Consider the following 26,887-nt stretch of genomic DNA (forward strand, 5'->3'; position numbering starts at 1 on the left):
AGTTGGTAATCAGAGCCTTCCCCGACCTTAGGAGCCCCATTGCTTGATCGTTTTTAGTGGCCGAGTTGTGTCTAGAAAAATGTTTTGAGTCATTTAGGAATTATATATCGGAGAGTTTAGGAATTCTTTTTACTCCTCAGTCCCTTCGTCACTCTTGCAAGGCATCCTGACGTAGAGTTTTGACTCTTCTCTTCTCAAATTTCACTAAAATTTTTTTTTTAGGATCACGCGGGTATCTTGGAATCGTTCCGATGGTTTTATGATGAGAACATTGTCTTGGTGCCTCCTGTCAGGGGTTTAGTGGAAGTGTCCCGGGGAGTTGAGCTCTGAGGTGTTGTCGTCATAATTTTATCGTTGCAGTTCTGGAATACCTGAGTTTAGTACGCCGACATCGAAAATCTCTTTTATGCAGTTGTTGGTGAGATAACCCCGATAACCCAGTACTGAGGTGAGTACGGGAGTATCGCCATAACTTGTATAACGGATGCTTTTCGAAGGTTGAGGTAGATGATTTCCGAAGGTTTCTTGGTTATGTGTTGAAGGATGGATACAGCTGGATGTAGGATTTGCTAGTTTGGGTGAGATATTATGCTTCCCCTGTATCCCCAACACCTGATTGCATAACCAGAAAATTTCGGGAGTTTCATAGGTGGGAATTCAAGTAGCTCTTAGGATATCTTTCCGACGGATGTATGATATGAAATTGGGGTTCGACGTCTAGTGGTCCGCCTATTCACGGTCGATTTTACAGTGGTCTCGTTGTGTCTTAAAGAGTCCTTGGCTATGCCGACTCGCGGACGCTTCGTATGTCATGTGCACTGCCTTGTACATGATGGTGTTGTATGATCGAGCCCGTGTAGGCCCCACCACGAAAACTTCGTCTATCATATGTTTGTTCCGGCTTATTCTGCAAGCCAGTCCTTTGTTTTTGTTTTGAGTTGTGGTATTCGAGTTGCTTCAATGTCAAGTGTTGATTCCATACCTTTCCGAAATGGTGTTCTCATACTCCGATGTGAATACCAATCCTTCTCGACAATCGAGATTGTCATGTCAATCCTTTTCAACCAGCGTCTTTCTCTTCAAGTGGATCCGATCATTTCAACATTTGCAAGATCATTTATCACTTCTTCTCAACGGTGTTTGTTTCATCCGTCCCAAGTTGTTTTTGTTTTCCCGCCCTCCCACCCCTTTTTCTTCAAGGACTCAGATTTCTTAATCGAGTATCCATTTTATTGATGGGAAGTTTCTCCATTCTTTTCCGTCAATGTTCTTATCCGGTGATTCTCATGAAGATTCTAATGGAGCTTCAAGTTTGTCATTCCTCGTTCTTTTCTTCTCCGGTGGATTTAATTCAAGCTTTGGTATTAAGCATACTCCTTTTCTTTTTTTTTCCAATGCTTTTCTTATGCCGGTGCACCTCTTAATCATCCATCTCTCGCTATTAAATTGTTCCGGAGTGCTCAAGATATCTCGAAGATTCGTGTTTCCACTCTGCATTCGTTCAAGATCTTTCGAGGATGTTCTCTCATTCAAGTCTTTTATTTCAACCGGTGCATTATCTCTCTTCAAATTGTCCAACGGTGTTTCTTTTGAGTGGACCCTAACCCACAGGTCTTTTCCCAGGATCTTACCTGACTCTTCTATTTTCCCAGAGCTATCCTAAATTCTTCTCCAAGTTTGACGTAAGAACGAGTTATCATCAGTCAAATGCTTTTCTCCAAGATCTTTCAAATTCTTTTCATAGTTGGCTCAACCTCTTCGCTTTTGATTCTTCCGGTGTGCCTCAATAATTCTTGGTGGTGTTTCTCGTTGTCATTCTCATCATTTTGAAGACCGAAGAAGAGTTTCTCTTTAATCTTGCTCTATTCTCTTCAAGATTCTTGGTGCTAGCTTGATGCCATCCTCTCATAGTTGTTTTCGATTGTCAGAATTCTTTTCACTCATCCGGAGTAATTCAGAGTATTTTCTGTCAGATTATCCGGAGCCCATCGTCTAAGTTTGACTCAGTCCAGCTTTCAGCTCGCATACTCTAAATCATACTGGTGCTTCGTTCAAGTGATCTTTAATCGGCTCGTGATCTCGTCGTTCTCATGTATCTAAATCCTCTCAAGCATCTTCGTGTATTTGCTAATTCTTCCCGGTGTCTTCCTTATCTTTTCTTTGTTCATTTTTAATTCTTACGGTGGTTCTTTCAAGATCTCTCTTCCTTGTTCATCATATCAATTCATTTGTTGCTCCAATCCTACCGGTGGTTCGTTGAAGACCTTCTCAAGTTTTGATATATCTCTTTTAATCCTTTCTACGAGAATAAGTAGTATGCCAAATCCGTTGATTGTCGTCAATTTAATTGGTGAAGGATAAGCATAACATAATTCTTATTCTTGTTCATCCAAGTGATTAATTCTTTATTCCGGAGGCCCTTAAAATTCTCGGTTTCATTTGTTTCATCTTCTCTTTTTCCCGGAGTTCCAAGCTCTAATTATCACGGAGATCCATCTAAATCATTGCAAGGATTCACCTTGTGTTTTCAATTTCTCTTTCTTTTCATTCCTTTTGTTTACCGGAGTTCTTCATGGAGGTTCTACATGATGGTTCATCAAGGATTTAATTCCCTTCTCAAAGTTTTCATCGAGATTCTTTCCTAAGGAGCTCAAGCTTTCTTCATATGGTAATTCGGAGTGCAATTCTTTCTACCTTATCTTTTGAGGTGGTATTATGTCATTCTTGATAATTTCCCTTCGTGCTTCGTGTTTCATAAGTTATCAAGTATGAGTTATTTTTAAATCCATCAATCTCGTCATTGGAGTTATCTTGGATTATATTTCACCTTAAGCCTTTCCTAAGGATTGTTGCCATTTATGGTGCTTGTAAATGATCCAAGTACTTCATTTATCCTCCCGGTGAAATACGTTTCTCGTCTCCTCGTTCATATCAATCCAATTCTTCTTCCCGTGAGTGGCAGGTTGTCATCTCATAATTTGAGATGTATTTCATAAGACCATATCAAGATTATTCTTTTCATTGTTGGTTTTCAACAACTCCATTCTAGCATTTGTTGTATCTGTGATCTCTCAAGATCTTGTTTCCCTTCGTTCCGGAGTCATTGTGATGTTGCTCTTTTCAACCCATCACATCGTTTTGTCAAGATCATGTTATTTTCTTGCTTATCCATTTAACCGGTGTGTTCTCATTCAAGTTCTTTTATCTTATCAAGTTTTGCCTCTCTTTCAACCGGACCGCTGTCTGAAATCCTTCTTACCCTTTGTGACATTCTTTCAATAGTTCCGGAGGCAGTGTGTTGTTGATTTCATCAAGTATCATCCCATCTTCTCAAGTTCATGTTCAATTCCTTCCATGTTCAACCGGAGTGCTGCCCGAATTCTTCCCCTCTCATTTTGTTTTAACCGGAGTGGTTTCGAATTCTATCTTGTCCATTAAACTCTTGGTTCGTGTCTTTGCAACCTTCAAGTCCTCGTAATGTTCCTTGTTCCTTTTTTCTAACGGATTGTTTGCAATCTCGTTCATCTCTGTTGTACTCTTTCTTTTAAATTGCTCAACCTCTCAAGGTTCATGGTTTCACTCGTTGGGCAAAGAAGCAACTTAGTTTTACCTCTCCTCTCTTTCTCTTCCGTTGTCCCTCCGGTGCCATTCTAGATCTCGGGACGAGATCCTCTCATAGTGGTGGAGTGTTGTAACGCCCCGAGACCGATGTGCCAGGTGTCGTTCAGTTATTCGTTGTTGTTGTCTTGTCATTGGCTTGCGTGTTGCATTTCATCATGTCATCATGTGCATTGCATCATCGTGTTTTCAAAACTTGCATCCGTCCCGGTCTCCTCGTTCCGTCCGTTGTCCGTTCTGAGCCCAGACACACTTGCACGCGCCCGCGGCATGTCCGAAATATTATTTTATAAGTGGCCGGAAAATGTTCTCGGATTGGGTTGAAATTTGGTGTGTGGTCTTATTATAGTGTAGACAGACCGCCTGTCCAGTTTCATCGCAATCGGAGTTCGTTTGACGCCCTAACGGATAAATATAGCGGCAATAGTAGCCGGTCAAAACGTCGGACGTTTTCGGTCTCCGGAAACAGTCGCCGGGCCTCCCTCTCTTCTCTTCTCTCAGCCCGAGACCGTCTGCACAACTCACTACCTCTCATCACCAGGCCCTACCTAACCTCTCTCGTCAGCCCGCGACCCTCCTCGCGCGCGCCCGAAAGTTGTCCCGGACCCGAACCGAGCTGTCGCCACCGTTGCATTCGGATCATCCCCTAACGTCTACAAAACATCTCCGTTTTGTTATTTGGGCTCCCTAACTATTTTATTCGCGACCGTCCGATTTTAATCGAAGGGACCAAATGACCCTAAGCCTACCCCACTTGCTATATAAATAGATCAACCCTAAAACCTAGGCCGGCTGTCCCATCCCCATCCTCCCGCCGCCACTCCTCTCCCTCGGGATCCTCCTAGATTCCCTTCGCTCCAACCAGCCATCACCGAAACTTCCAAATCCATCCCTGCTCGATCTCGTCGGGATCGAGGCTCTCTCCCGTCAGCCGTGCTCCTTCCCGAGCAGCGCACCCCGACGCCTCCTAGTCCCCGCAGCCGCGCAAGCACCCATGGAGGCGTGCATCCTCAAGCCCGTGCTCCTGCTCGACTCCACCGAGCGCAGCCGCCTCCCTGCCCGATCCACCCATGGATCCATCCGGCCTCGTCGTTCCCCAGCCTCGCCCGCATCAGGGTCCGCCGGATCCTGGCCATGCCCTCGCCGGAGAACACCGTCGCGCGCCTGGTTCCGCTCGCCGTCGTCCTTCATCCCGCAGCGCCCGAGCCCCCGTGCCATGCTCCTCCTCCTGCCCCGCCGTGTCGTCGCCATGGCCTACAGCTCGCCTCCGCCCTGTTCCCGGACGGACCCATCCGTTCCGTACCCCTCCGGCCTCGCCTTCTGCCGTGGAGACCCCCCCGTCGGGCTCTGCTTCGCCACACCGCCGCACGCAGACCCCTCTGCTCATCCATGGCGCCCCTTGCCTCGTCCCGGTCCGGTGGATCCGGCGCCCTCCTTCCCGCGTGGCACTGCGCCAGCCAAGCCCCGAACCTCGCCGGGATCCCGCGCCGTTCTTGTCCCTCGCCGGAGCCAGATGCAGCTCCGCCCCCGTCACCGTTTGCCTCGCCGCCCTTTTGCCTCGCTCGCCGGAGCTCTGCACCAGGAGCCGCCCGCAGCTCTGCATCGAGCAGAGGACGAGCAGCTCGCCCGCTCGCCCCGTTGACCGCGCCAGTCCCGCGACCGCACGCGCCTGGGCCTCCTCTGCTTCGGCCCAGCCGCTCCCCTGCACCGCGCTAGGCCCAGCCGCGCAGATCCGTCGCCCTGCCTTCCCTATCCTCCGATCGGGCCAAGGCCCAAGGGTGAGCAGACCCCAGCGCCCCTCCTCTGTTTTTTTTTCTACTGTTGGGCCAAGCAGATTCAGCCCGTGTGTATTTTTTTCCCTGACCTGCGATTTTAGCTTTATCCAGTGATTATCAGTTTTACAGAAAAACCCCTTAGCATCATGCATTTAATAACTCACAAACCGTGCATCGGATTAAAATGTTTTAAACATGCAAACTGCTTAGAATTTTGTGTAGATTAATATTCTGCCACTTTCATCCATGTTTAAAAATGTTAAAAATGCTGTTTGTTTAATTTTGCTCAAATGCCATGTTAAAATGCTTTATTTCATAACTAAATAACCGTAGCTCCGATTTAAATAAACTTTATACGTAAATGGGGTAGAATTTTGCCTAGTTTAACATGGTGGCCTTACTTTGCATGTTTAACAACCCTAAAATCGTGTTTAGGGCAGAACAGGACCAAACCTAATTTATGCTCATGAGGAGTTTCCGGAATTGTTGTTCGTTGCTTCCGGCCTCATTTAAACTTGACTAGATAGGTAGTTTGACTTTGCTTCACCCTCTTGCCATGTTAATCAACATTTAATATTGTTGGGGTACATAAACGAGATCAAACTAAATAACTTGTTGTGGTGTTTCGTCAATATGCAACTCGTTGCATATTGATCTCCACTTAATTTGTAGAACTGCTTGTGCACTTGCCATGCCATGCCTCATTAAACCGGACATGCATCATACTCGTTTGTGCATCATGCCATGTTGTTGTGGTGGTTGTTTACTATGTTGTGTGCTTCTTTTCCGGTGATTGCTTCTTCGGGTTGGTTCCGATAACGTCGAGGTTGTGAGGATCCATTCGTCTACGTCCGTTTGTCTTCTTCATGGACTCGTTCTTCTTCCTTGCGGGATTTCAGGCAAGATGATCATACCCTCGAAATCACTACTATCTTTGCTATGCTAGTTTGCTCGCTCTTTTGCTATGCCATTGCTACGATGCCTACCACTTGCTTGTCAGCCACCCAAATTGCCATGTCAAACCTCTAACCCACCATGTCCTAGCAAACCGTTGATTGGCTATGTTACCGCTTTGCTCAGCCCCTCTTATAGCGTTGTTAGTTGCAGGTGAAGATCGAAGTTTGTTCCTTGTTGGAACATGGAGATGTTGTTCCTTGTTGGAACATGTTTACTTGTTGGGATATCACAATATATCTTACTTAATTAATGCATCTATATACTTGGTAAAGGGTGGAAGGCTCGGCCTTATGCCTGGTGTTTTGTTCCACTCTTGCCGCCCTAGTTTCCGTCATATCGGTGTTATGTTCCCGGATTTTGCGTCCCTTACGCGGTTGGGCTATAATGGGAACCCCTTGACAGTTCGCCTTAAGTAAAGCTTCTCCAGCAATGCCCAACATTGGTTTTACCATTTGCCACCTAGCCTTTTCTTTTCCCTTGGGAGTCGCGCTCCTGAGGGTCATCATTATTTTACCCCCCCCCCCCCGGGCCAGTGCTCCTCTGAGTGTTGGTCCAACTGTCAGCTACCGGTGACCACCAGGGGCAACTCTGGGTTGGCCTACCCGTACCTAAGACAATCTGAGTGTGCCCTGAGAAAGAGATATGTGCAGCTCCTATCGGGATTTGTCGGCACATTCGGGCGGTGTTGCTGGTTTAGTTTTACCCTGTCGAAATGTCTTGTTGTACCGGGATACCGAGTCTGATCGGAGTGTCTCGGGTGGAGGTCTATTCCTTCGTTGACCGTGAGAGCTTGTCATGGGCTAAGTTGGGACACCCCTGCAGGGATTTGAACTTTCGAAAGCCGTGCCCGCGGTTATGGGCAGATGGGAATTTGTTAACGTCCGGTTGTAGAAAACCCGAAGTTGACCTTAATTAAAATACATCAACCGCGTGTGTAACCGTGATGGTCTCTTTCCGGCGGAGTCCGGGAAGTGAACACGGTGTTGGAGTTATGCTTGACGTAGGTAGTCCAGGATCACTTCTTGATCATACCTTTATCGACCGTGCTTTGCCTTCTCTTCTCGCTCTCATTTGCGTATGTTAGCCACCATATATGCTAGTCGCTTGCTGCAGCTCCACCTCATACCTTTACCTTACCCATAAGCTTAAATAGTCTTGATCTCGCGGGTGCGAGATTGCTGAGTCCCCGTGGCTCACAGATACTTCCAAAACCAGCTTGCAGGTGCCGTTGAGTCCGTGCAGATGACGCAACCAAGCTCAAGGAGGAGCTCGATGAAGATCTTGTCCTTTATGTTGTTTCGTGTTAGTTGATCAGTAGTGGAGCCCAGTTGGGGTCGATCGGGGACCTTTGTCGCATTTGGGGTTCTTCTTTTATTTAGGCTCCGTAGTCGGGCCCTGATTGTATTTGGTTGTTGTAATGCTTTATTCATGTATTTGTGTGAAGTGGCGATTGTAAGCCAACTATGTATCTCTTTCCCATATGTATTACATGGGTTGTGTGAAGATTACCTCACTTGCGACATTGCTTTCAATGCGGTTATGCCTCTAAGTCGTGCTTCGACACGTGGGAGATATAGCCGCATCGAGGGCGTTACAAAAACTTATTCAAAAGATTAATGTCCGAACTAGATCAAGTGTTCGGTGCCAATCCGAAAATTGGACTTTAGAAAAAAAGGTGCTTCTGTTGTGCTTTAACATGACACATCCTATCTCAAAACTTCAAGCGGGTCAGCCTACGGCTTCAACCTCCTATCCCGAAGGTGGAGTACTCCCCGGCTAGCGACCGCACACTTGTGTCGAAAAAAGGAGTGATAAATAATAAAAACTTTGCAACGGCTAGGAAGAGAAACACTTAGTATGAAACAGCTCAAATAAACATAAGAGCCCCAAGTGACTTGGGTAAAAGTTGACTATATAATGTAAGGTGACATGTAGAATGCCTTCTAGCTGGATTGTAGATTGTTTGTCATAGCGGACCTTTTCGCTTCAACCTCTGGACCCAATAGTCCGGAATGTGTCCGAATACCCTCGCGGTTATAAAAACCGGGGCATGCGTGGAGACCAGGCGTAGGGGTCCTTAGTGCTTTATCAGACAAGTGCCCAACTAGTTATGTTATATTACATGGTTAGTAAGAAACATCTTCCAGGGAGAATAGTTCCGTTAGGGGTTCCTTTCCCTGGGAGGCATGCCCTAAAGTGCATGTCCGGACTGCGAAAAGAGCAGAAAAACATCTGGGGGTAGGTAAATAAATAGGTAAGCAATCATCTTTTAGTTCACCGACCGAGTATTCCCTTAAGAACGCTAGCTTTCGGCTTCACCCAGTCTGAGGTACACATCCAGCTGACCCGGCAGTAACAATCGCAGAGGTGCTCCCTTTACCACCTAGCCGAACAATCGGGAACATAGGGGTAAGCACAGGAGCCAGGCAACCCAGCTTGGCCAAAACTTAAGTCATATCGATGCATATAATGGTGAATAAAAGGTACATGCGGAAGTGTGACACATGTGTTGGGCATAAAGCCCGAATTAATAAGCTTCTGTTAAAGAAGCTCCCAGGTATAATGAGCGCGGGTAGCGCGTCAAGTGTGTGCGAACAAAGTTTTGACAAGGAAGATTTTTACAAGCAACTTTTTTTTCGAGAAAGTATAATGCTTGGTCGAACCGAACACAAGTTAGAAATTTTAAAACTTTGAGCATGAAGGCAACTTAGCTGGTTAATGTGTTCGGTATTGACGATGCGGTCCGAGCTTGATGAGGGACAAGGTTCCATCCCCCAAGCCGGTCCCGAGGTGGCGGAGCAAAGAGCTCGGCACTGTGAAGTGGTGATATAGTATGGTCAATGCAGGACGGCAGAGTGATGCCGAAGTCCCTGGCATGGGGTAATGAGGTGTTGACGAAGCCCCCCGTCCAGCCGAGGTGACGTCAAAGGATATAGTCCGGCTGGATCATTTTCCTGTGCACAAAAAATAGTGCAAACCAGAGATAATAGTAAAAAAAATCGTTGCATAATAAATAATTTATGCAAAGTGAGTAATAAAAGAAATATGGCCTGGCGCCGAAGTCGATGTCGATGTAGGTCGTCGGCGTAATGCAATAAAGGCGTGGCAAAGCCTGGATTCACAGACCGGTTCGAGTTCCGGATGCGGCGTTCGCCGGACTATGTATGGAAACTGACCGAACCATCATGCGACCGTCGATAATGCGGCCACCATCTGATAGACCTGTGTACATATGATGGACAAACCAGAGTAATATTTCCTTGGGAAAAATTAACCCAAACTAGCAAAAAGAAATACTAGGACTAATAGCACATGGTTTATTGGTTGTAGCAATCCGAAGGAAGGTGATTCCCAAAATTGAGACTCGATCCGTGCACCCATTGCCTGATCGGCTAGTGACGCCGAAGTGTTCGGAGTAGGTTGATGAAGAGATGGCGAAGCCCCCGGTCCAACCGAGATGTCGAAGTAGGTCGGCGTGATGGACACCAGCTTGAAGAAGCAATAGTGCGGCCCTGCCGATGCAGGTCGTGACGCGGTTGATGCCGGCTTGATGAAGCGACCGCGTGGCGATGCGGGTATGCCCGCTCCGTGTAATCCGTGGGGCGGTGATGTTGGTGATGATTTATCCTTCGCGATGCCGGATTCTTGTTCGGCTTGCCAAGATGATGATCCGAAGAAGTTGAGTTTGGCTCAACAAAGTGACAACGTGTCTAGCGCAGGTCGGTAGCCGTGGAGCAATATTGCCGGACTGGTTTGATACCAGCATGATGTTGAAGATCATGTTCAAAAGATCTTAAAGTTAGTGGGATGTGTTCGGGAACCAAACACAATACCCCATACAAAACTTCCTTCAAAAAGGATGTCCGAAATCCCGTTCATAAAAAAGACGAACTCGGGTCGGATTTTTTTCGCGCAGAAAACAGATCCAAAAAGTGATGCACTGATCGGAAGTTTCCCGGAGTTCGGACGGTCGGATCGAGCTGAATTTTTGGCAGGTGGTAGATAAGGGAATTCCGCAGCAAATCAACGGTTGGATCCTCCAAAGGACATCCGAGCTAGACGCTGGATACCACGCCCTAAACTCGTCCGGATTCTCGTCCAGATTCAACAGGGCTCCGGTATATCGGAGATCGCCGGAGATTCCTCCATCGGAACTCGACGAAATTTTTGCAGGGTTGTTGTAGACTTAATTCCTCATAATTCCACCGAAGTAATTGTTTAAGCGACACTCGAGGAGGCGGTGGCGGCGGATACAAGTTTGCTGTCCAGAAAAACAGCACGGTCGCCTGAGGGCAATGTTGACGTTGAGCCCCCGGGCTCCATGGATGACTCCTCCATGATCTTGATAGAGATCGGAGTTGATGTTGACGAAGGCCCTCATCCGAACATGACGATCGGAGGTAGGGTGCAGTCCTTGGTCAAGCCAAGGTGACCAGTCAAACTGGTGACGAAGAAGCCGACGTCGCAGTTGACCTGCAGTCGAGCCATTGATCCTTTCGCCGATCACACAGTGGAACTCTCAATGAAAGCACCAATGTCGGTGTCAAAACCGGCGGATCTCGGGTAGGGGGTCCCGAGCTGTGCGTCTTAGGATCAATGGTAACAGGAGACAAGGGACACGATGTTTTTACCCAGGTTCGGGCCCTCTTGATGGAGGTAAAACCCTACGTCCTGCTCGATTAATATTGATGATGTGTATTACAAGAGTGGATCTACCACGAGATCAAGAAGGCTAAACCCTAGAAGCTAGCCTATGATATGATTGTTGTTGTATATGTCCTCTATCGACTAGCCTGGCCCCGGTTTATATAATGCACCAGAGGCCTAGGATAACAAGAGTCCTAGCCGAATACGCCAATGGGGGAGGAGTCCTTGTCTTGATCGCCAAGTCTTGTTGATTCTTCCTTGTATGCGGTAGCTGTCCGGACTAGCCCATGAGTATACGGCCATGGGGGTCCTCGGCCCAATCCAACTGATCGGGAGACGACATGGTGAGTACCCCCTAGTCCAGGACACCGTCAGGTATCTTTTTCATTTTTTAAAAATACATTTCTGTACACTTCTTGCAAATCTATAAACCCCTTGATTCCATCATATCAAAATGTATAGAGATATCCACTGACCCAATTCCAATGAAACCAGTTTGGTTATTTTTCATATAACTAGAGATGCCCTAGAAAAGTCAAATCAATATTTTTAGAGCATTTTTATTTTTTGCCTTGTTGTGTTGCTTACTATGATTGTTTCCAACGTTAGTTGACGAAGTAGACAAAATACTCAGAGACGTACCAGAAGACTATGAAGACCCAGAAGACCTTGCTGAACCAGGCAAGCAGCCCTTTGACCATGATGTACCATTTTACATCATAATAGCATTTTTGTTGCTTCACTGAGTGCATGATATACTTTGAATGGTAACCTTGCTAGGCTTGCCTCCATTGCATACTCCATTGATACTTGCATTGATCATGACTCTACCCTTGCTTAGAGTTGTGTTGGTGGGTTGTAGAAATATGCTATAGTAGATGGCTACGCAATGTGGGTCAGGGTTATGCATGGAAAGAAACAAGTGTGGTTTGACATACTTGCAAACAGCCCCAGTGGGTGCCACTGATGCCCCTGGGAGATGATGATGAACTAGGTCACTACTTGGTGGAGAAGTAGTGTACCGAGGTTTGATTAAAGTGTTGTTTACAGAGACGGATTAGATTTAAGATTTGTCGACTTTCCCAACCTTACATGCGCAACCACTCTACCATTATATGGGAAAGGGCATTATTGATTACCTAGGCCGATACTAGCTTGGAGCCCGCATTACTAGTAACGGGAGAGTCGTTGTTGCCCTCTCTTGGGACGGGGTCGTGCCAGGTAGGATGGCCATGACTGTTTTCACAGGGCACCGGATACACCGTTGGTACCCCGTGCTTGTGGTATGTGATGAATATGGGAGCGAGGCTCCACAATTTTAAGATGTGAAATGTTGGGCACGGGGGTTACTACCAATCGAGTGGACTCTATGTTAGTGTCGTCTAGGGAAAGATAGTGATCGGCTGCTTACCCCGGGTACTTGAGGTATCGCAGGTCGTGGATGACACAAAAGTTCCCCGGATCTTGTGGGTAAAGTGTGCAACCTCTGCAGAGTGTAAAACTATTCGAATAGCTGTGTCGACGGTCAAGGACAGTTGGGTGGTGCTGCTTAGACTATGTCCATATGTTTCTGGAAAACAACACGGTTTGGTAAATCTATTGACGTGATTCATGAGGAAGTCACGTTGAGCTTGAGCATGAGTTATTCATAACTCCTTCTCTATGTTGATGTCTATAACCTCCTGATACTTGTTGCAAACACATTTATGTCCTTGACAAATGATGATCATACTTGTATGAGAAAAACTAGCTTTTCGCAAAGATGCCAAATTAGCAGTAGAGCCTTGCATACTTATTCTGTTATCACTCTTGGGTTTCTTGCGAGTACATTCAAAGAACTTATTGACTTGCCACTGGTTATTTTATTGGCCAGGTATGAAAGACAAGACATATTGAAGAGTTCTTTGGTGACGATCGTGCGAGTTAGGACGCTCTCCCAGTCAGAATGCTTGTAGGGTTAAGGCAGATGGCATGGGTCCAAGTTATTGACGAAGATTTCCGCTGCAATGTTATGCTCAAGACTTGACCATAATGGTTGTAATTCATGTAAGACGGTATGTATGGATGTAAGACTCTTGTTATTCAGCTTCTGTGTGTTCAGTGAGCATTGATCTCTAGGATTATTGTACACGTGCATTCGGTGATCACGACTTATGAATCGGGATCCCCATATTTCAGTTCCAAAGAACACAAATATTTATTTGAGATAATTTGCATGTGTAGCAATGTAGTTGTATACAGGGCATGCAAGTAAGAAACAGAGTAAGTCAGAATTATGAACCAAAGGTCCTATTTAATTGGTCCAGGTTTGCTTTTTCATTGTTTTTATTTCTTTAATGTATATGTGGAGGTATAACAGTTTCTTAGACCACACATATATATAGAAAGTTCTTGCCTGTTCTCTGTACACACCTTGAGTGGGCTCTAATTAATCCCCAGTATGGCGTAAAATTAAGTGGTTAATAAGAATCTCCCATGAATTTGTATTGACTATATCATTTATCTTTCATGAAATTGCATCTTTTCTGTGTTAAAATATAATTGTGTTTAAGATAGAGGTAGGAATTAGAGATAGAATGGGTTTAACATGTACGACTTGCCCTCTACTCCAAGTCTCTCTCCCTCACAATGTATTCTATATATACCCCATATGAGGGTCGAATCAATACAATAGAAACAACACAATATTCAGCCACACTTTCACATGGTATCAGAGCGATTTGTCTCACGACGTCGATCCTAGGAACCTTCCACCACACTTTCGTAGCGCGCAACCCCTGGAGAGATTAATCTCCTCTCCCCGGGGGCGCAACACCCGGTCAAGCAAAGATCAGATCGATTTCATAGATTAGATCAATCCATAGATTAGAACAATTTGAAATTCTCTTAGATTGATCTTTCTTTCTTTAGCCACAAATAAATTCCTCTCCCTGGCCCTCAAATCCGGTGAGATCAATATGGCACAACGCTCGTGCAACAGCGGAGCACACGCGATAGGTCGCACGGTCCAGAAGAGCAGCCACCGGTTTTTGTCCAGGTGGCCCGACGGCGCATCTGCGCAAGCGCATCTTCATCGACCTCTGGCTCCGGCCGGCACGCCGGGGATATGTACGGGCGACCGGCAGCCTAGACATACGATCTGTTTTTGATCGGCTTCGGCACACACCCATCGCGTCGACAAGTCGGACAGCATCGGTTCCCTTGGAGCCGGCACTTGCACTACATCGGCAAGCACCTCCATCGACCCATGCAGGCATGCATGCACAAAAACTGCACGTATGTGCTATATCACGACTCAGGCTTGGTTTGGATTCAGCTAGCTTGAAGCCTTCAACGATGCAACTCCGAGGGCCCGGTTGCACGTGTCTACATCATCCCGACGCACGGCGACTCCGTGGGCGCTCGATCACGGAAGGGCATGTAGCTGGGCCTCATCAGCATCAGCTGTCTTCATCGACTTCGGACACACGCGCAGATCCCAGATAGATTCCAGACGGTGCACATGATGGCCATCGCCGAAGCCGCGGCCTCGGCAAGGGACTCCACACTGCAGCGCCAACCAGCTAGTTGTCCGCGTACGTCCACGAGCCACTGCATCGAGCGATCTGCAACCCGCGCCACTGCATCAACCTTAGGTCTGCACCGAGCGATCGACTTCACTGCACCGGGAGCTATCTACATCAACCTACTGCACCTGGAGAGATCGACTCCTCCAGCGAGCGAGCTACATAATCAACATGAAGCTGTACGACTACGCCAGGTTATGAGCAACATACTTCTTTGGCACGACAGGGCGTCGACACTTCATCACCATGGAGGGACGCCTTCAAGTGACGCATCATCGTCGACACGCCACTGCGACGCCATCGCGGACACTTCATCGCCAAGGTCTTCATCAACGTGGTCTTCATCATCATCAACACACCGCCGCCACCTCGTCCACAAGATGGACACCTAGCGTCCTCTGACAAACTTTTCTGCAAGACGCGAACTCAACGACGGCAATGACCGCGTCACAATGACGACATCGACCGCATCATCCACGACAAGACTGCATCAACACGGCATCACTGTAGTGACGACCCTACACGGCCACACGGTTCTGGCAAAACCGATATGTGCTCGATGGGCTTCCTTCGGGCTTGGCAAAACCGATGGACTCATCGCCGACGACACCCTCTGACATCCGCAAGGTGCATCGTCCATGTCTGCAGCTCCGTCATAGCGCATTTTTTTGCGCCTCCGGCTTTGTGCGGCTTCATCATCCACGTTGACCACACCATCGATCACGCCTACCTCAACCACGTCTACCTTGACCACGGCTACATCATCATGATCGGTTACCTCGACATTGACATTAATGGCTACGTCTACAACAACATATCGGCAACAACTCCAGTCAACAGTGTCCGCGTCCTCACCAACGTTCACGCCACTCCCGCTGTGACTGCGGGAGGGAAGAGAGGAGAGACAAGGAAGGCACCAGAAGGGACGCAGTCACCGCCCTAGGTGTCAACCCATCAGACGCAGTTGATGATGGTGCAGTGGAGAAGACGACGAAAGCGCAAGACTACAAATTCAGTCGCAATCGTCCGCTTCACTCCCGCTACGACTGAGGGGGAATATTAGAATATAATTATGTTTAAGATAGAGGTAGGAATTAGAGATAGAATAGGTTTAACATGTACGACTTGCCCTCTACTTCAAGTCTCTCTCCCTCACAATGTATTCTATATATACCCCATATGAAGGTCGGATCAATACAATAGAAACAACACAATATTCAGTCATCCTATAATTTCCACATACTGTTCATGAAAGATTAACCATTCCTGGGTCGTCCACGGTTTCAGGGACATGTATATGTGTATAATGTCTTATTGCGCAGTGTACCATTTTAGCATGCACTTTGTCGGGCCGAATGTTTTGACTCATTATCTTGAAGGCAAATATTTGATATGTTTTCATCATGAGAATAAGCTGGAGGGAATATTATGAGTGGGCTTAAATAAAGCATATCTAGCCAGTGGCTAATGATATTATTGTTGTATACACATTGTACATTGGTTATAGTGCATATCTTGATAAATTAACGAATACATATCACATACTTTTCGTTATTCTGTTTTTTATCAATTGCATTAGCTAAACCCACTAAAAATTTGTGTGAGAAGCCTAGGAATATGGAATTTGCTCCTGATGACGTATGGATCACATTTTTGCCAACATATGATCAACAAAGCCAATTTTGTTATGCAGCAAAGTGCCCATCATAACTGAAGTGTGTAGTCCAGCGATCAATCATGCTATGACCACCCAAAAAATTGACCCGGCGAATGAAGAACAGCGCGGCAAAGCGCGCGACAGCTTCTAGTAAATATTCATCTCTCTGGGACATCCCGAGCTCCGGTGATCCAAAAAAAAATTCAGATCTTTCATTTGTTTTTACTTTTTTTTTTTGGATTTTACTATCCATCCGGTATCACTAGAGCTCGGAATCACATGAGTACTTTTGCATGTCTCTGTTACTAGCAGGGAGGGGAACAAGTGTGAGGAGTGAGGACACTCATAGTGGATATCAGATGCATCACACGGTGAACGGGCCTCAGGCCTCAGCTAATTGTTTACAAGCAGCGAAACTTACAGGGGCATCAGGCATGCGGGCGATCCGAGCTTACATTTCATCGGCTTATTAAGCTATCGATAGAAGTCGTTTCACACAAAAAGAAAACTATCGATAGATAATAAACAACTGCTTGTGACTGAGGTGATGGTCGTCAGGGCTTTGCGGTGCCGTCGCTCTTGGCAGCCGGAGTCTTCTCAGCAGCAGAGGTGAAAGACACGGGGCGGTGCGGTTGGTCATCCACTACCAAGCTCAGCACCTCAGGCCGAGCGTAGTGGCCCACCACATCAAAACCAAACTTGGCCCGAACGATCTTTCCCATGTCTGCACAAAAGGGCATTTCATCAGAATCTTCTAAGACGAACTGTGAACCGGGTACAAAAACGTATGCACAGAGAGCATGTAGTATCTGGTTAGTGCCTTACCAAGGTCGGCTGTGATGAGCGCCTCTCCGTCGTAGTTGGGACCTGCCAGGACTTCTCCTGACGGCGAAATGATCACGCTGCCTCCAGGGCAGACAACGGTTTCGGGAGAAGGCTCTTCTCCTAAACCGGCAAATGCGTACTCGGACGGCGGAGGGTAGTCCTTTCTGCGGCAGAACTGGTTTGCCGACAACACAAAGCATCCCCCCTCCAGGGCGATATGTGTCATGGAAGCTTGCCACACTGGCCTTGAATCAGCCGTGGGAGCGCAGTATATCTCAATACCTGCACACAGCACAAGATGTTAGGAAAAATTCGAAGTAGTACCTCCATACATAAGATGCCAGTGCATATCTTCAACATTAACCTATCTATCTGACTTGCACACAAGGATATATTTCAAGGTTATCAACTTATCATCTCATGAGGCCATGGCACTTGCAAGGTTGTTGTTGTACTTCCAAGTTCATAGGGGTGAGTGTATACGCGTGTATATGAGCGCTTGTATTTGTATTGATGCTAAAAAAATGTTGGCTGTAGACTTTCATTTAAATTAGCATAAAAGAAAATACATGTTCCAACAAGAGCCTTACCTCTACCATACAGTGCTGTCCTTAAAAGTGGCATCTTATTTTCCCAGCAAATAAGGGCTCCAATCTTTCCAAGTGGAGTGTCATAAACAGGAATTGTTGATCCATCTCCAAATCCCCATATTATCCTTTCTAATGCCGTCGGCATCAGCTTGCGGTGCTTACCCAGGTACCGACCTAGAGGATCAAAGAATAGCACTGAACAATACAGTGTGTAACCTTCTCGCTCAATCACCCCCATTACCAGAAAGACCTTATATTTCCCAGCCATAGCAGCTAAGCGTGTCACCTCTGGACCTGCAGGCTGTTCTGTCAGTAAGAAGATCCATAGTGTGGTGTAGTTGACACAAACCATATGTTGACACTTGAGACTAATGAAATAGCTGAAAAACTTGTTAGCTGTGCTAAAAGAAAAAGTGGAGAATAAATGGACCATTAAAACAATTAATATGTAAGATGTGGAGTTGTGTGACAATCACGGCAGAGATTGAAGAACATGACCATAAAATGTTGCTGGAGCAGTAGTACGGGGTATGAGGTATCAAATTATCAATGATTTATAGTAGACGGTTGTCCATATCTTTTGGAAAATTATACTCATAAACTGCATCAGGAAGACAACGAATGGCCAAATATTAACACTATTTATTCTCAACAAACTAACTCGATGTCTAGCCTTGAGGATTTCATCCAACAATTTCTTCCTTCTCAGAACTCCTTGACAGTCTAATAGTGTTAGAATAAATCCGAGGTATACCGTCGATCATTCGAGGACCAAGCAATCACACGCACACGACACCGAGATTTATTAACGAGGTTCATCGATATGGCTACATCCCTGTGGCCTGACTACGGGCGCTCCTCCTCGTGACATCGTCACAATATCGCACACCGGCCACCCGGGCGCCGGCACACGCCGCCGGCTCCCCCTTGCGCGCCTGTGCTATTATGTTGGCATAGGTTACATTGTGTGTCTACCTCCGCTATATATGAGAGGCCTAGGATACAGGTGTCCTATTAGGACACGACTCCACATCCTATGTAAACACAATACAACTCATAGTTCAACTGTAACCTACCTTGTACACTATATTCGACACAACTCTAACAAATTCCACCTTGGCGAATATTCTCCACCACCTTGAATTTGTCAACGCGTCAAACTTCCATGTACATTGGACTTGAGCTTATCCCGTGAGTTCCGCTGCTAGTCCAAAGACTCCATATGACTCCACCTGCAACTTGTAGTCCCTTCTTTTCTTGACCACAATCAACACTCGAGCAAAATTAAGTTCCACATTACTCTAGTTTGCGCTCCCAACTTTTAGAGTACCAGTCCAACGTCATCACACACTGATCACTGACCTGTGTGAAAGTGAACAACTCACATATTGGGTGTCACACATAAGAGTTACCTGAACTCAACATCACCGCTTCTTTCTTGACCGCCTGTCTGAAACTTGAAGGAATTTCACCATTGCTTGTAGTCATCCCAAGTCAAATTCGCAGTTGTCTGACCACATGTATGACCACCAGAGCCCTGGTCCGTCTCCATGTCCCCGTGCGTACCGCACGCCTCGCCGCTATTACCGCGTCAAGCCTCCGCTGTCCCGGTCGAGTCTCAAGGGTCGCGAACCCACACCACTCAACCTCCACTGCAGAGTACCACCGATCATCCCCGACCGTTGACGAGTTTCACGCTTCCATCAGACCACTGGGCTCCAGTCCGAACTACGTGTCCCTCGCTTTTCCATCCCTTGCTGAATAGGCTTTGATTCTCTGGATCCTTACACCGTAGCCCCTCAATCCAGCTCCACCTTCAACATGACTTCATGGTAGATGATCAATCCACCCCCGCGCCCTGTGGACTTCAAGCTCTCATGTGCGCATCGTCTTGAATCAACCCCGTGTCATAGCCTTGTCGAAGTCACACATGCCCTCAGACCTGCGCCACGTGTTTTCACGCCCAGAAGTCGGTCACCATCAGCATACGCTCCTATGTCGTTGTCGCCGATCCCACCACCGTCTTCTGTACCAACCGACTTGCATCGATCCGTCAGACTGTCTAGTCTGACCCAGCCGATCTCGTTCGACTGTACGACACGCCCGAGGCTCCTAAATCGTCTTACGCGAATTTCCATCCATCACATGATAATTCCATCTCAGCTGACATGACTTCCCGCAACGCCTTCAAGCATCTCTGTTATGCCAACAAATCTTTCACCCTTATCTGTCATAACCCAAGGTTTTTAATTTGGACAAACTTCTCCACCTTAAACCTAGTAACCGTTGGTACCGTGGTTCTTTGTATGACTAACCCTGTGAAAGAAAATAACTATTCTTCTCACGTAATGGCCAAGTACACCTAGATGTACAGGTAGCAAATTCCAATCAAGAATTACTCTTGGCTTTCACACGTGGTAGTAGTTCCCTTGGCACCAATTCCGATGCTGGCTAATTGCTTTTGCCTTGCCAACGCGCTTGACGGATCTTTTCCCTTGCGCCGACTGATTTACCTGCCTGTCCGTGTCTATGGAGACTCGGTCTCCTTTTGTTTCCAAAACAAATCTCTGTCCACTGCTTTCCATTGAATTGCTTTGATCGATCGTACTGCACCACGCGCTTGTAGCGCACGTTGTCAGGCCACTGTTCGCCAAGGGCCGCTCCGCACAAGGCTATGATGGCCCACCACAGCGGTGCTTGGGTTTCTTCCAAACACGACGCCGTCGTCAAATCTTCAAGAACAACCTTGATCCACCGACGCTGACAACATCAGCTGCCATGTCTCCAATCATACTCATTGCATCTCGCTAGATCCCATCAACAGCTTTCACGTGTTCTTCTCTAGATCAACAATACACAGCCTCCAAACAACCTAGCTCATGATACCACTTGTTAGAATAAATCCGAGTCATACCGTCGATCATCCGAGGACCAAACAATCACACGAACACAACATTGAGATTTTTTAACGAGGTTCACCGATATGGCTACATCCCTGGGGTCTGACTACGGGCGCTCCTCTCCGTGACACCGTCACAATACCGCACACCGGCCACCCGGGCGCCCGGCACACGCCGCCGGCTCCCTCTTGCGCGTCTGTGCTATTATGTTGGCATATATTACATTGTGTGTCTATCCCCGTTATATATGAGAGGTCTAGGATACAAGTGTCCTATTAGGACACGACTCCATATCCTATGTAAACACAATACAACTCATAGTCCAACTGTAACCTACCTACCTTGTACACTATATTCGACACAACTCTAACAAATAGGAACCGCATTTCTGTAGTGTTTTTTTCTTTCGCGAATACATTTCTGTAGTGTTCACCAAAGTATGCGAAAAAGATCTTTGATTTTCCATTTCAGAACCAAAGAGTGCCATGAACAATATGCATTTGCAAAAATCAGTTCTTCCTCTGGCCAATACTAAGAAGACATGACTCGGTTGTAAAGCAATTATTGATATGCAGATATGCTTCATGCTAAAGATGAAAAAAGCAGATGCTAGCTGTCCTCCAAATTACACATATGTCAGACACAAAAAGGGAGACTAACAACAGGAGCAAATGCAAGGAAGAATATATTAGCAAGATAACACATACGTGCTTTAGAAGTTAACAGTAGTCGGCAATAAGAAAATAATAGTTGAAAAAAGAAAGCGGACATACTGCATTACATTCTCACGTACCAGGCACATCTATGGCAGTTGCATGATACTTCTGGAATTCACCCTTTCCCTTGTCTTGTGGATTAGTCATACTAATACTGATCCCAAAGCCAAAGGTGGATCCACGAGGATAACCACCAACAAAAGCTTCTGGGAACACGACCAACTGTGAACCATATCCAGCAGCCTCTGCTATCAGTCTCTCTGCTTTATCTGCAGTGGAAATAACGATATTAGCAATAGATACACATACACATAATGTTAGGATAATCATGACTTTGTTGCATGGATAAGCTAGCTACGTGCGTGCATGAGTTGGTTAGTCTATGCATGGTTGAGTTAGCTAGTTAAGTTGTTAGCTACGTGCATGCATAAGATGGATATGGGTGCATGTGGTTGAGATATTCTAGGAGGTGGGCGTCCGTGTGTGTGCATGGATAGAGTTTGTTAGACTCCAGACTCCAGGGTAGGGCTGCAAACGAGTCGAGTTCGAGCGAGTTGGACTTGACTCGGCTCAACTCATATCAAAATTTGAGCGAGCTCAAACTGAGTGAAGCTCAAGATCAAGTTGTAGAACATGGCTCGTGCTCAGCTTGTAACGATCTCAAGTCGATTTCAAGCTAGTTTTGAGTTAAATGTGATGGTAAAAAATATAAATCTATGGAGATTATTCCAACTAGATAAGGCACAACATGACATAAGAAAGCACTAAAAATAGTATTCCAATTAAGACCATGATAATATAAATTTCTTCAAAGTAGTTTGACTTATTCTCTCATAACGAAAAGTCTAGTATCAACATAAGATAATGATTCATGACAAACATATACGAGTAATTTGGAAAACAAATTATTGGCCAAAGATCATAAAAAGTTGCAACATAATGCAGGTCGGAGATGATCTTGGAGTTGTCATAGAACTTGAACTAAGTCACTCCATCACCATACCAAAGAAGCACAATCGACCAACATATTAGAATTTATTAGTTTCAAAGATAATATAAGCAATGCAACAATTCGAATGAATTTTTGTCATATTATATTTGTTTTTTACTAGTCTGTAGAAACCGAAGGCGCATATGCTGGGAACTTTTGCCAAAGAAAAACTGGATATTTAACACATAGTCGACTACGTGCCATAATTAGGCCAAAATCTTCTCCGCACTTAATTAAGCTTCCATGTTTGCTGGTAAATAAATTGGAGAAAAATCATGGGCATCATATATGGTAATAAATTATCTTATTTCCATTTAATATATGACATGATCATTTAACATAATGATATTATCTCGAGCTATCGAGTTACAATCGAGCGAGCCAATATCAGCTCAAGATCGGCTTGTATCTTGGTCAAGCTACATGAAGTATTCAAACTCGGCTCATTTCTTTTCGAGTCGATCTCGAATCGAGCCAAAAAACGAGTCGATCTCGAGCGGCTCACGAGCCTAGAGCTTTTCTTGGAGCCCTACTTCAGGGTAGTTAGCTATGTGTGCGTTCAGGCTGTGAGGTGGCCGGTGAGTCTGGCTATTTAAACCATGTAATTCAGTCCATTGTGGTACGGTGTGGTGCCGAGTGAGTTTGAGCTCGAAAGAAAAAAAGAACTGCCGTTCGTCGGCGTGGCGCCGTTCGTGCGGCGGGGCGTTTGTCGCCGGAATATCCAGTGTCCTCCTCTTTCTTCCACCTCTGTATGTCCGAGTGTGTGTCAGAGAGAGTTTCGTTCGGCGTTCGTGCCGCCGGAAGCTACTCGGCGTTCGTCGCTAGACCGGGTTTCTCCCAACATTTGGTATCAAAGCCTCAAGATTCGGGGCCATGGCAGACGCGGATGCGGCACGCGGTGAGTCCGCAGCGAGCTTGGCGGACGTGGAGGCCTGAGCGAGCGTGTTGCGACGACGACACGCGACGAGCCCGGCGGTGGCGGCGTTTCAGCGGCGGCTGCACGATGAAGCTCCGGGCCGTGTGTCGGCCTGAGGAGACGCGTGGCGCTGTGGCTGTCACTGGCATGTGTTGCCGGAGCCGGAGGAGATGGCGTATGTCGCCGCAACCAGATCGGGGAAGACGGCGTATGTCGCCGGAAAGTCGGGCGTGTGTCGTCGGCGGAGAAGGAGCATAACGTGTGTTGCCGAGGAAGAGGCTGGAGGCTGCGTCAAGCGTGGTGGGGACCGTAGCGGCGGCGACGGCGACAACGTCGGCGGGAACTGCAACAACTTCGGCGATGGAAGTCAAGATTAGGAGGAGATTGTTAGGATAATCATGACTTTGTTGCATGGATAAGCTAGCTACGTGCGTGCGTGAGTTGGTTAGTCTATGCATGGCTGAGTTAGCTGGTTAAGTTGTTAGCTACGTGCATGCATGAGATGGATATGGGTGCATGTGGTTGAGATATTCTAGGAGGTGAGCGTCCGTGTGTGTGCATGGATAGAGTTTGTTAGACTCCAGACTTCAGGGTAGTTAGTTATGTGTGCGTTCACGCTGTGGGGTGGCCGGTGAGTCTGGCTATTTAAGCCATGTAATTCAGTCCATTGTGGTACGGTGTGGTGCCGAGCGAGTTTTGAGCTCGGAAAAAAAATGCCGTTCGTGCGGCGGGCATTTGTTGCCGAAAAATCCAGTGTCCTCCTCTTTCTTCCACCTCTGTATGTCCGAGTATGTGTCAGAGAGAGTTTCCTCCGGCGTTCGTGCTGCCGAAAGCTACTCGGCGTTCGTCGCTGGACCGGGTTTGTCCCAACACATAACCCATGCTGATAAATAGCCATCTCATCCTCCAAACAAGCCTTTTGTAGTTTATTTTTCCTTCTGCTTTTCTTTGTGGGCTGTAAGACCTGCACTATCTTAGGTCTTCTTCTAATACAAAATAATCTTAGTACTCCACATGTATCCAGAAAAACAAACTGTGAATTATGTTCCCATGCCAGGCAATTGCAGAGGTGGCGGAAATGGATGGGACTTGAGTGTGGTTTTGTGTAGCTTGAACTACATGGTATCCCTTATCTTAGCCATTCATTTTTGCACTGCGATCCGTGCAGGCACATTTGTCATTTTTTGTTTCTCTCAAACGAAATAACATATAAACTTCAAACTTGCAGGACAACAAAACATTCTAATTACTATGGGGAAAAACTTCTGATTTTTGCATGCATTTAAAATGCTAGAATTTATTTTTTTAATCAAAAAATCCTCATTTTGCATATTTATGTTGGTCCAAAAACCTGAAAGTTTTTTCACACATTGAAGTTGTAAAGTTTGTTTGATCTGCAAAGTTTGAAGTCCATATGTTCTTTCATTTGAAAGAAACAAAAAAGAGAACTTGTTGTTGCAATTTAGTTGGAGAGTACGGATCTCAAAGCAATGCTGAAGGGCTGAAGATAAGAGGTTCCATGTAGCTCAACCTACAGAGGAACTTTACCATGGGACTGAGTGTGGTTTTGTGTAGCTTGAGCTACATGATACCCCTTATCTTAGCCATCCATTTTTGCATCTGTGCAGGCACATTTGTCATTTTTGTTTCTCTCAAACGAAATAACGTATAAACTTCAAACTTTGCAGGACAAGAAAACATTCTAATTTCTAGAAGGTGCAGCAGCTTCATCTTCTTATTTTGCTTGGTACAGTGAGGTAAATCTCTGTTAGGTTTATGTCAACAGTGGTTTCTTTCAACTGAATAAGTAAATAATACATGATGTAAAAGAAAGAAAATGTAGCATACATGTTGTTGCCACTCTTTACCAACTAGCTTTATATGGCATCAAACAGTACAAATATATGTTGAATAACAAATCATAGTGAAGTCTTTAAAGAAGCTCTTAGTCTTAGTGACGACCCTTGCTGCCTACAATTATTTCAGTGGTATGAATCAAACAGAAGGAATATAACAACTCTAGTTTTCCTACCCTGAGGACAAAGGAAGCATGAACATCCCTTTGCGGGAGGAAGGCTAAGACAAGGCTTATGCATCAAAATCAAGGGATACAAGAGACACCATCATTAACAGCCGTCTCCACCATTGCATTACTGAGTTTTGCACCGAGAAGGCAACCTTTTCTACCACTATACACGATGCAAAAAAGAAGTTTTGCCAGTCATGGCAAAGCGACGGTATATAACAACAAACTGGTGTCTCTCACAACACCAAAGTCACAACACCCGCGGATTCAGAAATTAACTGCACCGAAAAAAGTTTAGACGATCATCTCATCTCCATGACCCCATGGTTTCATCTCAGCTAATGACAACTTAAACTAATCCAACACGCTGGTAACTCTTCCGAAGGTAATCGAGCAGCAGCAGGGAGGGCTAGAGAAAGAATTTAAGTGATTCATTTACTAAGGCAGGGGAAACGGTGAGCGAGTAGTTACCGAGAGTGGCGGGGGTGTCGTAGAAGACTGTGGATGCCTGCACGACGGTGGCTCGTACGGTGGTGGCGCTCTGGTCGGCGCCGCCGTTCATCTCTACCTCGGCGATCACCGGCGTGCTGCCTGAGCCCGAGGGAGCCAGGGCCATCGGTATGGGCTCGGGAAACTCGCTCGATCGTAGCCGCGGATGAACTGGAGCTTGATGTGGAGGTTGGAAGCAGAGGTGGGCATTCAAGGGGAAGCGGGCATGGTGGGGAGTGGGGACCGGGGAGCGCCGGAATGGACAAGGGAGAGCGCCGGGTAGCCGCCGCCGCCGGGTCAGTGACCTACTGGACAAAGAGAGCGCTAATCCACGTCTCCACGCTGGTGTGTGGTCGATGGTAGGTACGATACGACGACAAAGCTGAGGGAGTTAGAATTCCATCCACATGCACCACACATGCTTCTAGGCCTGTATTGCCCGAAGCGGAAAATTGCGCACCACACATGCTTCTAGGCCTGTATTGCCCGAAGCGGAAAATTGCACGGTTCCGACACCTGGTCGTTCACTCCGTCGTCTATAGATTAGTGTTGCACTGTGCAATATAAAAAACAACTCATTTTAGTTTGAGAAGGACGTGAATTTTTGGGACATGCAGCCACGCGCTGCCGTAATCCAGTCCATCCACCCGCGCGTCGCGATGCCTACTTATTATAGGCCATTCACAAATACTTGACAGGTTAATTACCAGCTTTATGAATACATCGTGTTATACGCCATGCCGTGTGGCCCAGGGCGTCATTTACATTCGTATGAATACACGAGCCACGTGCGCGTCCCCGGCGATGGAAAAGGCCGTTGCGTTGATGACACATTAATGGCTTGCTGGGTGCTTTAATGTTTTGCATGGCAGCTGGGTGTATTGATTCCCATCGCATGTCGGCTGGCCGAGCATTATTGCAGGTGGGATCAATGCCCTCCCTGCCTCTGGTCGTTACGTAGTTTAGTAATTAATTTTGCACTGTCTCACGCGATTAGCCGAAGTTAATGCTTCATGCTCACAAACGATGGACATGTATTATTGATAGGGCAGCCTGCTGCGTACGTATGACGCAGCTGGGACTGGCAGATACATGCAGTACATGGAGAAGAAGGGAAGAAGAATACATAAGGGGACTAGAGCGAATCCATCGCCCGTTGGGTACATAGAGGAACTACAACAAATCCATCTCGCCGGGTACATATGGGAACAAGA

The 26,887-nt window shown here is 46.4% G+C and overlaps 1 protein-coding gene across 1 annotated transcript; it reads right to left on the reverse strand.

Moving 5' to 3' along the window:
• Positions 1–16,407: 16,407 nt before the first annotated feature.
• LOC123137564 (bifunctional nitrilase/nitrile hydratase NIT4) lies at positions 16,408–26,048 on the reverse strand. Its single transcript, XM_044557374.1, has 5 exons — positions 25,656–26,048; positions 21,329–21,520; positions 17,636–17,929; positions 17,046–17,327; positions 16,408–16,944 (listed from the first exon to the last, which is right to left on the reverse strand). The coding sequence occupies exons 1-5, from the start codon at positions 25,798–25,800 to the stop codon at positions 16,775–16,777; spliced, it is 1,083 nt and encodes a 360-aa protein (XP_044413309.1). The 5' UTR covers positions 25,801–26,048; the 3' UTR covers positions 16,408–16,774.
• Positions 26,049–26,887: the final 839 nt, after the last annotated feature.

This window comes from Triticum aestivum, chromosome 6B (genome assembly GCF_018294505.1).
Source record: "Triticum aestivum cultivar Chinese Spring chromosome 6B, IWGSC CS RefSeq v2.1, whole genome shotgun sequence".
Taxonomy (NCBI): domain Eukaryota; kingdom Viridiplantae; phylum Streptophyta; class Magnoliopsida; order Poales; family Poaceae; genus Triticum; species Triticum aestivum.

Coding starts and splice junctions, on each gene's coding strand:
- LOC123137564 (XM_044557374.1), bottom strand. CDS start 25,800: ATGGCCCTGGCTCCCTCGGGCTCAGGCAGCACGCCGGTGATCGCCGAG. Junction 21,521..25,655: donor CGACACCCCCGCCACTCTCG/GTAACTACTCGC, acceptor TTTCCACTGCAG/ATAAAGCAGAGAGACTGATA. Junction 17,930..21,328: donor AACTGCCATAGATGTGCCTG/GTACGTGAGAAT, acceptor AACAGCCTGCAG/GTCCAGAGGTGACACGCTTA.